Consider the following 16,320-nt stretch of genomic DNA (forward strand, 5'->3'; position numbering starts at 1 on the left):
AAATGTCAGAACTAGCAATTGCAGAATTAGCAATTCTGTCCTTTTTAAAAAATCTTTTGTGGCTTTTTTGTAAAAGAAAAAAAAAGATTTATGGATTTAATGATTGAAGCATACCATGAATCTTTAATTAGACATTTATGCCCAGAATACTTTTTTAAAAAAATATGTTAAATTTGTTTACTTAGCACTTGTTTTGCTCAGAACAAGATTTTTTTTTATACTGATGAAAAAAAAGCAAGCATTTGAATTAATCTCAGAAGTCCTTTTTTTTTGCTTCCTTATAGCACCTAGCACTAGCTTGCTGGTTTTGTTTCATGCCCACTTTGGAAAAGCTGGACACAGATGGATTTTCAACTACTGTTTTCCTCAGAGCTATTTTCATTTCAGGGGAAAAGAAATGAGTATAAATAAGCTTTTTTTAAAAAAAGGAAATGTTCCTCTTTTTATTCAATGAATACAATTACCATGACATAAGCTGAAAAAACAAATTAGAAAATTAGAACAAAAGGAGGATAAGGAAAAATGCTTGTATTATTAATCCTCCTCTTTTAATATATTTTAATATATTTATTACTTTTAATATATTTATTCCCTCAGCTTCCAGGCACTAGCAGAAAACTTCAATTGTATCATTTGAGTGGCCTTGGGAGATGATGTCCAACTAGGTATCATCAGCTACACTATAATCAAAAGCAACAATAACTTTATCTGAACTTTAAAAAGTAGAAGGAACAATTCATTTAGAAAAGACTAGAAACACTGGAGCACAGTGTCCCCAATCCTCAACTCTTGCACACAGTCCATGGTCAGTGGTATCAAAGGATATGAGAACTAAGCAGGCTACACTCCTCCATCTAGGTTCTCGCAAATGTTATCAGGCAACATGATCTACACCATTTCCATTTATGTCCAGGCCTGATCCCAACTGAAAAGGGTCCAAAATAATGTTCTTTGTTTAGGGTGCTCTGAAGTTGCTACCCAGCAACCTTCCCTTTTGGGGGAATGTTAGAGACTGGTTGTCTAATACAGTTGGATCAAGAAAGAGAGCATAACCTCTTTCAAGCCTGCAGGAAATAATTCTGACTACTTCCTGGATCCAGCTGACCACAGGAGCCAAATGGAACATGCAACTAGTCCACAAGTGACAGGGAACCTACTAGTGAGTACACTGTTCCCTGTTCATTGAAATCCACTTGACTGGGCATTGCTCCAGTCTTCCCCACAGACTTCCTAGAGTCAAGACTTTATCAGCAGAATATTGTGGAAAGCAATCATTCTAGTATTCCAGTATTTGAGAGGCTGCCACAAAAAAGAGGGGGTCAAATTATTCTCCAAAGCACAAGAGGACAGGACAAGAAACAATGGTTGGAAACAACCTGGAATTAAGGAGAAAGTTCCTAACAGTGAGGACAATTAATCAGTGGAACAGCTTGCCTTCAGAAATCGTGGGTGCTCCATCACTGGAGGTTTTTAAGAAGAGACTGGACAGTCACTTGTCTGAGATGGTATAGGTTCTCCTGCTTAAGTGGGGGTTGGACTAGAAGACCTCCAAGGTTCCTTCCAGCTCTATTCTATCACAGATACCAGACTATAGATCTAGTCTCCCTAGGTTAAAGGGAGTTTGCCATTCTAAAGAAGCCTTGACTGATAACCCATCCAAATAATAGAGGAAAAGTAGAGACACTTCACCTCCCTTACTATCATTATTCCCTTAATGCTCAAACCTGAGTTTGTACCCATGCTCTTCGTTTCTTCTCTTCATCCACTGGGGCTCCAGGCATTGTTTCTGCTGCTTCATCTCCCCAAAACTGTCAGTAAACCAAGAAGCCAACTCTGATCAGCAAACAAAGGCATCTAGGGAGCAGCTGTCCAAAGCACCAGGGCTTAAGTAGGCAATTGATGGAACTGCCCTCTAGATTGCTGGGAAATTCCACAAGTGCCTGCTGAAATCTATTACATTTATAAGGTGTCTCTAAATTGTCTAGCGTGGGCTATGCTAATAGTCTATGAAGGTGATGGATGGCAGCTCATCTCTCTTAGACTCAGAACTACTTTCTTTAGGGTCCACATGTTAACATATCAGTATGTACATACATAGCCCAGTTTACCTTAATCCCCTCACACAAATTCCATTTAAACCCCCAAAAGCCTGATGTTAAATAAACCAAGTCCAAAATCGTGTTAAGGCATAGCCTTAAATCACAGCCTATATATCACACAGCTGGATTCATGCAGCACACTAAATAAACCAAGGAACATGTTCTGATGTACTCCAGCTGGTGTACATTTGAGTGTGTGTGTGTGTGTGTACATACACATAATGCGTACACACACACATCTTCAGACCAATTTCACATCACACCGGGACGCTGAACAAAGCCAAGTAATATTAGCTCTCTGCCTTTTGTACTTCTACAATCTGATACAATTTGTTCTTCTCCCCAGCTCCCCACCACAACCAAGACGAGACACACGCGCGTCTTTACTCTATGGTTGGAGGACCTTCCTGGGCTAGAAGAGGAAAAACGCTCCTCCGTTGTTCTGTCCATCCTCTCTACGTCGGGAGGACGCAACATCTCGCTGATCCTCGCTCTGCGTCCAATGACGCTTTTTCCCGACCGAGCAGGGACGGTTCCAGGGCCTGTCGTTCTCACGCGAACATCTCTATGGTTGGATTCCCACAGGAAACAGGAAGTGCCGCGGGCCCCTCGCGAGGACCTTCAATGATGCGAATCGGCTAAGGCGTTGTGGCCTGGCTGGTGGCTTCGAGAGGATCGCTAGGGAGGGGACGGAGTGCGGTCGTCTCTACCGAAGCCACTGCAGTAGTAGTAGTAGCAGCAGCAGCAGCAGCCTCCATGGCTACCATTCTGGACGAGTACGTGGCCTCGCTTTCCAACTCCACTACCTCGCAGCAGAGTCGTGTGAACTTGGGCATCCCGCACACGGGTAGGCGAGGAGAAAGGAGAGCGGGCTCGCGGTGTTTACATGGGGTTTTTTTTTGCTAGTGGGCTTACGGGTTTCTTCGCGGACCCGGGCTCCGTGTTAACTTGGTGTGCAACAGTGGTTATTACCTTAGTAGAATTGTGTACATGTCGTTCTTTTCCTGACACACCCACTCTCAGCATTTCAAAAAAGGACGCATTTCATTAAAAAGCTAGACACTGTTCATTTGACGTATTTTTAAGGTAAATTTTGGTTTCTTTCGCTATTTTATTTTTTTATTTTTAAAAAACGGATCCTAAAGCCTGGGGCGGCATTTCTACACATATTTCGCTCGAAATTAGCTCTGTTGAGCTGATGCTGAGCGTCAGGACGTGCTTCGAATTGCTCTGTAGTCTGGAAATTATGCAAAACTTGATGAAAGGTTTTACAAGATGCTGGCTAAATCAGTTCATCCTGATAAAAGCTGACTGCAGGCAGGCTTAATTGCATCCTCAAATTAATTGCATCCAGTCACTTAGATTAAAAATTTGGAAGATACTATCTAATGTTTAAGTCTAGACCATTATAGTGGTTACTGTACTTAGAATCTAAAGACTCAATTAATCCAACTGCTCTGGCTTTAATGGATTCTATCCAACACTGTGGTGCTTTCCTGATACTGGGAAAGTCAGTTCGATGAACATAGAGTATTTAACCAGGAATTTCAGTAGAAATCACTTATTTTATTTTTTATTTATTAAATTTGTTTGCTGCCCATTTCTTTCAATTCTGTTAGATAGCCTTAGTGAAAAATTAACTGGTACCTAAACAAAAAAGACTGCAGCATATAACTTGAATATTTCATGAGACCAAGAATTCAGTGTCTTAGCTATGTGGACTTAATGGTGTTGCATATTCTAAATCACTAGCCAATGAAAAATAGTGCCAAATTAATGCAGAAATGTGATACAGGGAGGAAAGAGTTAATAAAACCACAAGTAGGATTACTCAATAACTAATGTTAATATAATTCATCTTGGTAGAAAAGAGGGCTTTTCTTTGGGATGTATAATTCTCTGCTAAATTATTGCTCTTACCGGTATAGTTTAGAATTAATTAAGAATTAATTTCTACAGACTTTTAAAAAATGTTATGGCTAAGCAGTAATAAAAAGAAAAAAAATGCCCACTGTTTGGATTGTGAAACTTTCATATTTTTAGCTGCCTACTATCTGCTAGTTTTTTTTAAATGCGCACAATGGCATAATATATATATTATATTTTTTGAGTTCTTGCTTTCAATGGGAGTGCCTTTGCTGCATCCATTCCATTTATTTTTTACTTTTGAAGAAGCTTGCCTCTGAAAAGCAATGAAGGGTAAAGATTATGCTATATGCCATATTGCTTTCTTAATTAAAAATTTGAGAGAGAAAAAAAACTTAAGAGAGGAAAAACATGCACATTTTGTTTGCATTGCTGTACAAAATTACTCCTTCAGTTAACATTTTAAATTAACTTATTTTTAGATATTTGGCATACTAACATTACTTGGTTAATGCATTGACATGACCAACATTTGTTATCTGTATTTCTGATCTTCAGTTTTTTTCTTGATAATTTAGGAGAGAGAGAGAGAGAGAGAGAGAGAGAGAGAGAGAGAGAGAGAGAGAGAGAGAAAATTCAGATCAGAAGTATACTTTTTTGATCAGCAAATGAAGTGCCAGAATGTCCCTTTACAGGCAGAGCTTGTTCTTTTTGGTTATGAATTGACTAAATGGCCATGCATGTTACTAAATGGCCATGCATAGACTACCTTTAGTCTAGTGTTACTTTCTCCTGAACAAACAGTTTAAGCAATGTGGGGGCAATAGGATCTCAGCTTTGATCTTTAAATGTCTCAGACAAGATTGGTACAACTTTTTCCTGTCCTCTCTTCTATTTCCCACTCTCAGTTGAGTTTCTCACCCTTTTCCTTCCTCTGCTTAGAACAGTATATCTTTGCTTATTTTTAAGAATAAATTATATCCTTGCCCTTTACCATTTTCTCATAGTGGTCTGCGGTGCAACATCTGGAGAATAACAGTGGGCATTAAAATGTAGTTGAAAGTACTCAAAGACATCCTGATGTACAAGGCCAGTAAATTCCATAATCTGGCTCCTGTTTTGAAAAAGTGTCATTCTGTTTCTCATTCCTGTTCAGGTCATTTCAGTAGTAGAGGCTTCCCTTGCTTCCTGTAGTAGGTGGAATAGCTGTCCTTCTGAAGCTATTCCTTAGTTTTAAAGGCGAGTAAATACAGGTAGCCCTGAACTTACAACCATTCATTTAGTGATGATTTGAAGTTACAATGGCACTGAAAAAGTTACTTAGGATCATTTTTCACACTTGAAATCATCGCAGCATCTCCATGGTCAACGTGATCAAAATTTGGATGCTTGACAACTGCATGTATTTGTGATGGTTGCAGTGTCCCACGGTCATGTGATTACCTTTTGCAAAGGAAAGTCAATGGGGAAGCCAGATTCACTTAAAAACCGTGTTACTAATTTAACTGCATTGATGGAGCTAACAACCTAAAGCTTATGATACTTTAACAGCTACACCGTTCCTTCCAATTCTTTAGTGTTTGTTTCACCCCTTTAAACAAATATAATTGGGAAGTTGAAACTGCTGTGTTTAAGGCAGTGTGCCCTTTTTCACATTAAAGAGTTATTATTAAGGGCAGCCACTAGGTGGCTGTACAATAGGCCAGGAGGACCATTCTTAGGGAACTTCTCAAAAAAGAAGAGAGACCAAGGGGGGGAAGTGCTTCAACAAATGAAACAGTTTGCAAATGCTGAAATGGATTTTTTTTCTGGTAAAATGGAAGAGAAATTTATAGTACACAACTTTAAGTGTTAAAAAAAAGACTGTGGTTTTTCTTGTTCTTCTGAATAAATATTATCAGTAAAATTTTCCCAGACTCACAATTCTACATAAAAGTTCATTTCCGATCCCAGTGAAACTGTTATTATTTTACCCACAAGCGGTTGTCCCTTTCTTATTATTTATCCTGTGGTAAATTGAGCATATCCTTTTAGCAGACCTTATTTAAAAGGTTTCATGGTACTTTGTATATTTGTAAGAAACATAGGCCTAAAAAAGAGGGCATATGTAAAGTCATATGTGGTCTCAAAGCTCTGATGCAATCTGTTTGTACTTGACCACACATTCTGTTTTGTTTCATAAGGATTATGTAATATTCCAGTTCACTTGAATGCAATGAGTTTCTCTCTGATCTTGAGATATGTTTGCTTTGGCAAAACTAGACTTAAACCTACTTAAATTTCTTAAGCTTTATAATACATGTTCCTTCTGCTTAGTAAAATCTCAGTGGTATCCTGTACTAGGAAAGTGCAGTATCAGCTTATGGGCTGTACCCTGTCATGTCAGAAGTGACTGTACAAGAGTAAGTGAGGCCAGGATCAACTTTTGGGGGGTGTCTGGGGTTATTACAAGGTGGATGCGTTAACATTATATCTTAAGACTTCTTAAGGTCTCTATTTTGCTTCTCACTCCACTCCCTGTTATTCCAGAATTGAAGAAAAATGTGGGTCAGAATCAATCAGGTAATAAAAGTATTAGCAACTAATTAACATAAATGGAGGTTTCATTTTGTAGGACTGGAATGAGGGAGGGAAAATCTTGTAAAATCTTGGGTTGCATTGCTGTTTGATTTTATTTTTTAAGAACTATTGATTTCTTTCCTGCTTTTAAGGATATGTAAATGCTCGCCTGGAAAAAGAAACACCAATTTTTAACAAACAGAGAATTGACTTCACACCTCCCAAGAAGATTAATAGTATGATTGTCTCATCTAACCAACTGTGTATGAGTCTTGGAAAAGACATAGTATTTAGGTAAGCACTACTTAATTTCTTTACATATTTATAGACTACCTCTTAAAAGAAATCAGAACAGAATTGTCTCTGCTTTATTAAACATAAATAATAAAAGCATTAAAAGGGTAGGGAAATAAAACTTTGAATTGGACTGTAATAATTGCGAGATTAGATTGCAAGATCTTTGCATAACATTTTTTTTGTAAGAATATCCTTTCTCTGATTACCACATCATGAATATGATATATTTAGGAGAGCCTTCCTTGAAGATCTTAAGAACAGGGCAGGCATATATAGCTAGAGAAGCATTCCTTCAAATTTTGAATCTAAAGTCACTTAGGACTTTAAAAATAGCCATGGAGATTTTGAATTAGTCTGGAAACCAGTGCAGAGTCTGGACCATCAGACTTAATATAATTCCATTTTGCTGCACCCATTGACATTCTAGCACAGTGGTTCTCAACCTGTGGGTCGGGACCCCATTTGGGGTCGAACGACCATTTCACGGGGGTCGCCAAACAACGCAGTCCGCCATTTTTTCCCCCTTTTCCTTAGCTGTGCTACTCCCTTTTATTCTATTGGCTTTTGAAAGCCAATAGAATAGACTCTCTTGAATAGAGTCTAATTCTATTGGCTTTCAAAAGCCAATAGGAATTGTCCAGGCTGTCTCTGCCCTGCTGAGCCCGCCAAAAGTCCCATTCTGCAAATGGTGCTGCACCAGTTGAGTAGTCCTCGACTTACGACCGGTTGAGTAGTCCTCGACTTACGACCGGTTGGGGGTCGCGGCATTAAAAAGGTTGAGAACCACTGTTCTAGCAGATCCATTTTGAGGCCCTCCCCCCTCCCATTGTTGACTTTTGGTGACTGGAGAAGTCCCTGCAGTTTTGTGCCTAGTCAATCATAATACACTAATTTATTAGCGCTCATTTGGAAGTTTATCAAAAGTCTCTCTGGCTTTAGTGACAAGAGTACTGTACATTCAGGTATATCTCCAAGTTCCATACTTAAATAGAAATATGCCCTCTCCTTCAGATTATGTATACAATAAAATGGCTGATATTTTTGTTAATTTCTTGTACTTTGTTGTTGCAAAATGTAGCTTGCATCCCACCCAGACTTGAAAAAAATACTGATTGTTATTCTGGGAGTTAAAATCTTAATTCTGGGAGTTAAAATCTTAGAATCTTCAATTGATATTTTCAGCAAAAAAAGAACCTCAAAAAAGAAATCAACTTGTACCCACATAACGCTGTACCCTCAAAAGCTTTTCTTAGCCAGAGTGGATTTTACTGGACTAGATTTTTTAAAAAACGACCTAGCAGTAAAGTAATTTCAAATGTGAGAGACAAGAAATTTTTTTTCTGGTTTTATGGAAATGTTGACATTGTCAGTTTTCAAGATTGATTTCTGACTCCTTCAAGTTTTGAATAAATTTGCTTTCTTTTATCTTGTATTTTATTATTTTACATTTAGGCTTGAACAACGTACTAAATTAGGCTAAAAAGAAGATGGATAGATTGTCATTCTCGGCATCTGGGGAATTTTGTAATTTTCTTGCATATTGTGTAAACCAGGCCGTCACGTGTGACCATGACATTGCTTATTTGGGCATAACATGTTATGCAAATACAGCAGTTAAATTGTGTAGATCTGTATTTAAGGTTAAGCTTAATGCTGGAAAGAAAAAAAATCAGCCACTGGTTACCCATAGTGAAAATAATATTAAATGACCTATTAACTGCATGTACAAAAGCAAAAACATATTTTTATAATAACTTGCCCTCAGACCATGCTTTAATAGTCAGCAGAATTAACAGAAATTATACTGGGAAAGTGGACCCAATCACTCCTTCCTGGGGAAAGCATTTCCTAGCAGGAAACTACATGAGTACCAGATGGTAAACTTCTGATAATGGGGGCACTTTCAAAAGAGCCTCTCTGGCTCATTCAGATAACTACAAAGATTCATAGCAAAGACATATCCCCTCAAATAATCAGGTTCTGTGCTGTTTATTATTGCTATTAATAGTATTTGTGCCTCAATAAACTCATAGACCCTTGAATTGAAAGTGGCAGTTCTTAGTCTCATGATCTTGGTTGAAATGCTTAGGGTGCAGGGTAGATTTACAAAATACAAAATCTATTTTGAAAAAATGTGCATGAAACTGGGTTCATAAACTGTTTTATAACAGTGTTTCTATCTGTTTTCTTTCTAATCTTTGCTTTCCTCCCTTTTTATGTAGACTTGACGTAGCCAAGGCTGATGAGCCTAATCAGGTTGAACTTGGACGAAAAGATGAAGCCAGTGTTTATAAGCTTTTCTTGGACCACACAGGTAAGAGGATAATAGGGATTGCGGAATGGTAGTTGGTATTTTTAGTAAGTAGTCTAAACATTGTGTTCTGACTATTTGCATTTTATCTCAGTATATTTTCTCACAGAAAATCTGATTCGTCTTCCTTATGGCTTTTTATAGTTATCAACCTATTGAAAATGATGCTGACTAGAATAGAATAGAGCTGGAAGGGACCTTGGAGGTCTTCTAGTCCAGCCCCCTGCTCAAGCAGGAGGACCATACCATCTCAGACAAGTGGCTGTCTAGCTTCTTCTTAAAAATCTCTGGTGATGGAGCGCCCACAATTTCTGGAGGCAAGCTGTTCCACTGGTTAATTGTCCTGTCAGGAAGTTTCTCCTTAGTTTAGACTAGTTTAGCGAGCTTTTAAAACTATCCAGTAGGACTCTGACAAATATAATCCTGAGTATTTTTGAATATTTGGGGACTGTGAAATCTAAATTCATAGCATCTCAAACATCCAAGCTTCACATTTGGTCCTTCTTGTAATTCTAGGTTAATTCCTTTTCATCCTCTTTCTCTACAGGTTCTCATCTTATCATCGCCCTGAATAGCAGCGAGTGTCTCTACTTGAATAGAAGTACTCAAAAGATACGGCTTCTTTCCCGTTGGAAAGGTCACTTGATTGAAAGTGTGGGTTGGAATAAAATTTTTGGTACAGAGATAAACACAGGCCCCATTTTGGTTGGAACCTCACAAGGCCAAATATACGAGGCAGAGATTTCTGTCTCTGAAGGCAGTCTCTTTAGTACTAATCCTGATCAATATTTCCGTCTGATTTATACCTTGGAGGAGGAAGCTGGTCCTGCCCCAGTCTGTTGCCTTGAAATAGAACGAGGAGTTGACGGGAAAAGGTTTATCATTGCCACCACTCATAAGCGGCTTTTCCAGTTTGTTGGCAAGATTCCGGAAGGGTCAGAGCCGCAAGCCTTTGGCACCATATTTAACATGCCTGAAGATCATTTGCCTGGATTTCGAGAGTTTCCGGCTAGTCTTGGCTACAGTGAAATTGCATTCTACACTCCCAAGCTTCGTTCTTCGCCCAGCGCTTTTGCTTGGATGATGGGAAATGGGGTCTTGTATGGCTCTCTGGATTATGGATATCCTGATTCTGTTCTGAGTGATGAGCAAGTGTGGGAATATCCTTCTGATGTAGCTACACTAGCCAATAAGCCCATCTCCATAGTGCTCACACAGTTTCATTTTCTGCTGCTTTTTCCTGATAGAGTGAAGGCTGTATGTACTTTGAATGGGCAAGTTGTCTTCCAGGACGTATTCTTAGAAAAGTTTGGCTCACTAAAGCGTATGATCAAAGATCCTGCATTTGGACAAATCTGGATTCACACTGAGAAAGTTGTGTTTCGATATAACGTTCAGCGAGAATCTCGTGATGTATGGAAGATGTACATGAATATCAACAAGTTTGATTTGGCTAAAGAGTACTGTAAGGACCGCCCCGAGTGCCTAGATATTGTGCTGGCAAAAGAAGCAGAATACTGTTTCCAAAACAAGAGATATCTGGATAGTGCAAAGTGTTATGCGCTGACCCAAAATTACTTTGAGGAGATTGCTCTTAAATTTATTGAAGCTAAACAGGAAGAGGCACTGATGGAATTTTTGATAAAGAAACTGGCTAGCTTGAAGCAGTCTGAAACAACACAAATAACTCTGCTAACCACTTGGTTGACTGAACTATATTTAAATCGCTTGGGGATGCTGGAAGGGGACGGCTCAAAACAAGACCTCTATGAGAAGACCAAGGAGAAGTTTCGGAATTTCTTGAGTAGCCCCAAAATCAAAGACTCGTTCCGCAACAATCGATCAACTATTCATGAGCTGTTGGCAAGTCATGGGGACACAGACCACATGGTATACTTTGCTGTCATAATGAATGATTACGAGAGAGTGATAGCCCATTACTGTCAGCATGAAAATTATAATGAAGCATTAAACGTCCTATCCAGAATCAAGAACGAGGAACTTTTTTACAAGTTTTCTCCAATTTTGATCCAGCATATGCCCAAGCAAGTGGTAGATGCTTGGATTGAAATGGGCAAGGAATTGGATGCAAAGAGGCTAATTCCTGCTCTTGTCACCTACAGTCAGAGTGGGAGTACCCAGCAGATCAACGAAGCCATTCGATACATGGAATTCTGTGTGAATGAGCTAGAAGAAACTCAGGAGGCCATTCACAATTATTTGTTGTCACTCTATGCTTTGTGTCGACCTGACTCATTACTGTCATACTTGGTACATGCTGGAACCTTCGCTGATAGTATCCATTATGACCTGAAGTACGCACTTAGGCTTTGCGCAGAACATGGCCACCACCGAGCTTGTGTTCATGTTTATAAAGTTATGGAGATGTATGAAGAAGCTGTTGATCTAGCTTTACAGGTAAATATGCTTCTATATAAATAACGGGTTGCCTTAATTGTTCTTGAACTATCAGGATCTTTTAAATAATCATCTAAAAAACTGAAAAGGGTAGGCAGGATCTAAGATTGACTGAAGACCAAGAGTGAATTAGAAAACTGCTGCTGCATTTATTGATTAGAAAATAAACACTACTAGAACAGATTCTCTAATACGAAAATTATCTTGCTATATTAGATGAAAGCCTGTTACAGATAGTCGTTGACTGACAACCACAATTGTGCCCGGAATTCTGATTGTAAGTCATTGCAGTCATAAGTCATGTCACCATATGACTGGACTTGATTTTATGACTGTTTTTACGATGGTCATTAAGCAAATCATATCATAACGGTGAATGTAGAAAGCCTACACACCCCTGTTAAAATATCAGACTTTTGAGATATAAAAAAAATATGGACCAGGATCAGAATATTTTCCACCTTTAATATAAGCTGTACAATTCAATTGAAAAACTGAAAACTTTTAGGGAGAAAAATAAATAAAAATATAATAGCGTGGTTGCATAAGTGTGCGCTCCCTTAAACTAATACTTTGCTGTAGCACCTTTGATTTTATGACAGCATTCAGTCTTCTAAGGGAGGAGCCTAATAGCATGGCACGTCAAGCCTTGGGAATCTTCCTTGCAGATTTTCAATTGGATTCAGGTCCGGGCTCTGGCAGGGCCACCCCAAAACTTCAATCTTCTGGTGAAGCCATTCTTGTTGATTTGGAGGTGTAGTTTGTTGTCATGTTGAAAGGTAAAATTCCTCTTCATGATCAGCATTTTAGCGGAGGCCTGAAAGTTTTGTGCCAAAATCGACTGCTATTTGGATCAGTCCATAATTCCCTTCACCTCGACTAAAGCCCCAGTTCCATTTGAAGAAAAGCAGCCCCAAAGCATAATGCTACCATCACCATGCTTCACTGTGGATATGGTGTGCTTTTGGTGATGTGCAGTGGTGGTGTTTTTCCCTGCCAAAGATATTTTTTGGAATTATGGCCAGAAAGTTCATCTTTGGTCTCATCAGACCGTATCACATTTTCCCACATGCTTTTGTCACACTTGATACAGGTTTTTGCAAAAAAATAGCTGGGCTTGGATGTTAATTGATGGCAGGTGTGTACTGACCACTATTTACCATCAGTTTGAATGTGATTGGTTAATTCTGAACACAGCCATATCCCTCCTTATAAGGGGTGTGCACACTTGTACAACCATATTATTGTATGTTTTTTATTATTTTCCGCTTAAAAGATTTCAGTTTGTTTTTCAATTGAATTATAGAACTTATATGTTATATTAAAGGTGGGAAAAAATCTAAAGTATTTTATCTTCATCTGATTTTTTTTTCAACTCAAAACCTGACATTTGAACCGAGGTGTGTAGACTTTCTATATCCACTGTAAATCTGAATCTAGCTTTACATTTGTTAAAAATATCACCAAATGTGATTACATGACCACAGGATGATGTAATCGTCAACACCAATTGGTTGCCAACTACCCAAAATGTGATCATGTGACTGGAAGTAGTGGGACAGTTCGAGGATAGGTCATAAATAACTTTTCTGAGGTGGCAGTAACTTCAGACAGTCATTAAACAACTGTTTGTAAATCAAGGATCTGTAGCCAACTTTATCTCAAGAGCAACTAACATTGTTCATGGGAAGCTGATAAACTGAGATTGAAGGCAGAGTTCAGGTTAGGAATCCCCCAGCACAAAGGGATAGGATAGGTTAAGGAAAAAAATGTTGTTCTCCCACTACTTTAGCCTTGTTGCATCTTAGAATGTCTGATCTCTAAAATGATCTGCCACTACTAAAAACAGTATCCAGTATTGGCTGAAGATGTATCTACAAATATCTGCTCTTGTATCCCTGTGTTGTTGCTTTCAATATTATCTCTCTCACATTTTTTCAACAGTGTTTTTTTATGATAAGAGATGGTATAACTGTTTCCTTTTCTCTTTTCTCCCCCTTCTTTCTGTTTTTTTTTCTTTTTCTCTTTTAAGGTGGATGTAGATATGGCAAAATCCTGTGCAGATCTGCCTGAAGAGGATGAGGAGTTGAGAAAGAAGCTGTGGCTGAAGATTGCTCGTCATGTAGTACAAGAAGAGAAGGATGTTAAGAAAGCAATGGCTTGCCTTTCTAGTTGCAATCTGCTGAAGATTGAAGATGTGTTGCCTTTCTTCCCAGACTTTGTCACCATTGATCACTTCAAGGAAGCTATCTGCAACTCTCTAGAGGCCTATAACAAGCACATAGAGGAGCTGAAGACAGAGATGGAGGAAGCAACCCAAAGTGCTGAAAGGATCAGGGAGGACATTCAGGATATGAGAAACAAATATGGCTCTGTGGAACCACAGGAAAAATGTGCAGCGTGTGATTTTCCACTTCTAAACCGTCCTTTTTACCTTTTTCTCTGTGGCCACATGTTTCACTATGACTGCCTTCTGCAGGCAGTTTACCCAAACCTGCCTGCCTATAAGCAAGCTAAACTGGAAGACCTTCAAAAGAAGCTGCTGGCTGCAAGCCAGCCTTCCAAATCCCATCACCGCCATAAGGATACAGATACTCTTGGTCAAGGAAAAGGTCAGCCAAGTCGAGAACAGACAAAAGCTGACATAGATGATATTGTGGCAGCTGAGTGTGTATATTGCGGTGACATAATGATCCGATCCATTGATAAACCGTTCATTGATCCAGAGAGATATCAAGAAGAGATGCAGAGCTGGTTGTAGGATATGAGAACGAAGTTGCCTACAAAGCACGAAACTTGGCAGATATTCTCCTGGTGTTCTAAATAGGTTTGAAAAAGCACTATATCCTGCTATTTGTAAACTGATAGTGAAGAATAGATTGTCAGTGACAATGATTGTTTTACTAAACTATTTGTCTAATATAAATTGAGAGGCATTCGTACCTTAAATACTGTACGGATTTTTGTGTTGAGAAACTAAACTAAAATAATAACATGTATTATATCTGCACTATACCCATACTTCTATGAATAATTAGACAAGTGAGGATGCCCAGCTGCATAAGCTTACCCTGTTTTCATGCAAAGAGCTCCCTTTGTTCTTATTAATAGATACACAAGGTTGCATCCAAAAGTATTCATTTGTCAAGGGAATAGATGGTAAATAGGAGAATTGGCGAATAATGGCAAAAGAGGAAGACAGTGCTTCAGTGTGCAAAAGGAAGTCTACTCATGACATTAGATGAAATTCATAAATGATTGAAATTATGCATAAGATCCCATTTCTGAACACATCCCAATTGTATATTGATATGGCAAGGAAGCTTCCCAAAATGTAATTTTCAGGCACAACACGCATATATAAATGCTATATTTTTATTATTGTCCATAGAAATTATCTTGTACTTTTTGTGGATTTCCTTGAAGGCTTAGTTGGATAGCTGCAAACTATTGTTAAAGTCATGTGATCATAACTTTTACGGCATTATGATTGAAAGCATTCCATGTTTTCACTTGAGATTTTCTATTGCATTGTCAGTATTGTCATTGTTACTGCCATCTGCACGTTTATATGAATTTGTGGCATTTAGACAAAAATATTTAGGATCCTGCAAGCTATAAACTTTGCAAGTAATTCAGATAATTTATGATTAAACCAAAACATGTGGCTGGAAGAATGGTTTGACTATAGGTTTGGACCTAAAAGTTGATTCCTCTTGCTTTTAAGGAAGGTAATTGTGTTTTATGTACAGTGTACAAAAGAGATTTAGATAACAGAATGCAAGCTAAAGAGTAGTAAGATAGACTTTGTATTTAAAACTACATTTTCTGTGGCCACTGATTTCAAATTGCTGTGAATAGCAGGTTACATTATATTTATATCAAAAGATTTGTCTGTTAAAACATCTTTAATGCCTATGAATTTGTAATTAATTATGCTTTTTGTGCTTAGTTGCCTATTAAAGAGTCCTGAAATTGTTGTCAAATAACTTCCTATTGTGTACTTTGTCCTTTTTCACCATTTCTGCTAACAAAGTCTGGTATTGTAAGTTGTGTGAATACTAGGTGTTAATGTGTCAACCAAGTGGTGGATTTCAACAACCCATGGTGAAAGCTATCCCATAGCATGATGTATGAACATACATGTTCTTACATAGCTCACAGTCTAGCTGAGACTACTCCACCTTCTTTTTGCCTGAATATCTGGTTACCTCAGAGAAGTTGTTTTCTGCTAAGGCATAAACTGAAAGTTTGCACTTCTGTATCACTTCTGCGAGACCATTTTAACTCAACTAGAGCTTGAAAGTAAAACTCAAGGGTGAGGGATAACAGTTTGTAAAATAAACTTCTGTCTCTCTTAAAAATTGCCGTGTCAAAGGGTAAACAATGAGGAATTGTACTGTGTTATTTGCTGATGAATCACTGAAGAAATCACTCTTTGCCATAATGTTAGTGTAAAATACTAGAATATAAGTTACTTCTTATTGGCTGTACGTGATCACTTCTGATAAAAAAAAAACAATTTCTGTCCACTCTTATTTTTATTGTTTATTCTCTTGGTTTTTTTTACATTTATTACTAAATTTCTGGTGTATTAAAGTAGAATGCGATTTAAACCCAAGTGAGACACCTTTGTTTAATGGCAGCCCAATACTCACGGAGCCAAATTAGGAACTGGCTGAGGAATTCTGGGAATTGAAGTCCACAAGTCATAAAAGGGCCAAGTTTGAAGACCCCTGATTTAAAGCAACATAAAGTAATATAATTTTA

At 38.2% G+C, this 16,320-nt stretch overlaps 1 protein-coding gene across 1 annotated transcript; it reads left to right on the forward strand.

Moving 5' to 3' along the window:
• The first annotated feature begins 2,486 nt into the window (after positions 1 to 2,486).
• On the forward strand, positions 2,487 to 15,539 carry VPS18 (VPS18 core subunit of CORVET and HOPS complexes). Its single transcript, XM_039323856.1, has 5 exons — positions 2,487 to 2,946; positions 6,677 to 6,818; positions 9,044 to 9,135; positions 9,680 to 11,550; positions 13,583 to 15,539. Exons 1-5 carry the CDS (start codon positions 2,856 to 2,858, stop codon positions 14,309 to 14,311), a joined length of 2,925 nt encoding a protein of 974 aa, XP_039179790.1. The 5' UTR covers positions 2,487 to 2,855; the 3' UTR covers positions 14,312 to 15,539.
• Positions 15,540 to 16,320: the final 781 nt, after the last annotated feature.

This window comes from Crotalus tigris, unplaced genomic scaffold (genome assembly GCF_016545835.1).
Source record: "Crotalus tigris isolate CLP2741 ecotype Arizona unplaced genomic scaffold, ASM1654583v1 scf7180000024285.889131, whole genome shotgun sequence".
NCBI lineage: Eukaryota > Metazoa > Chordata > Lepidosauria > Squamata > Viperidae > Crotalus > Crotalus tigris.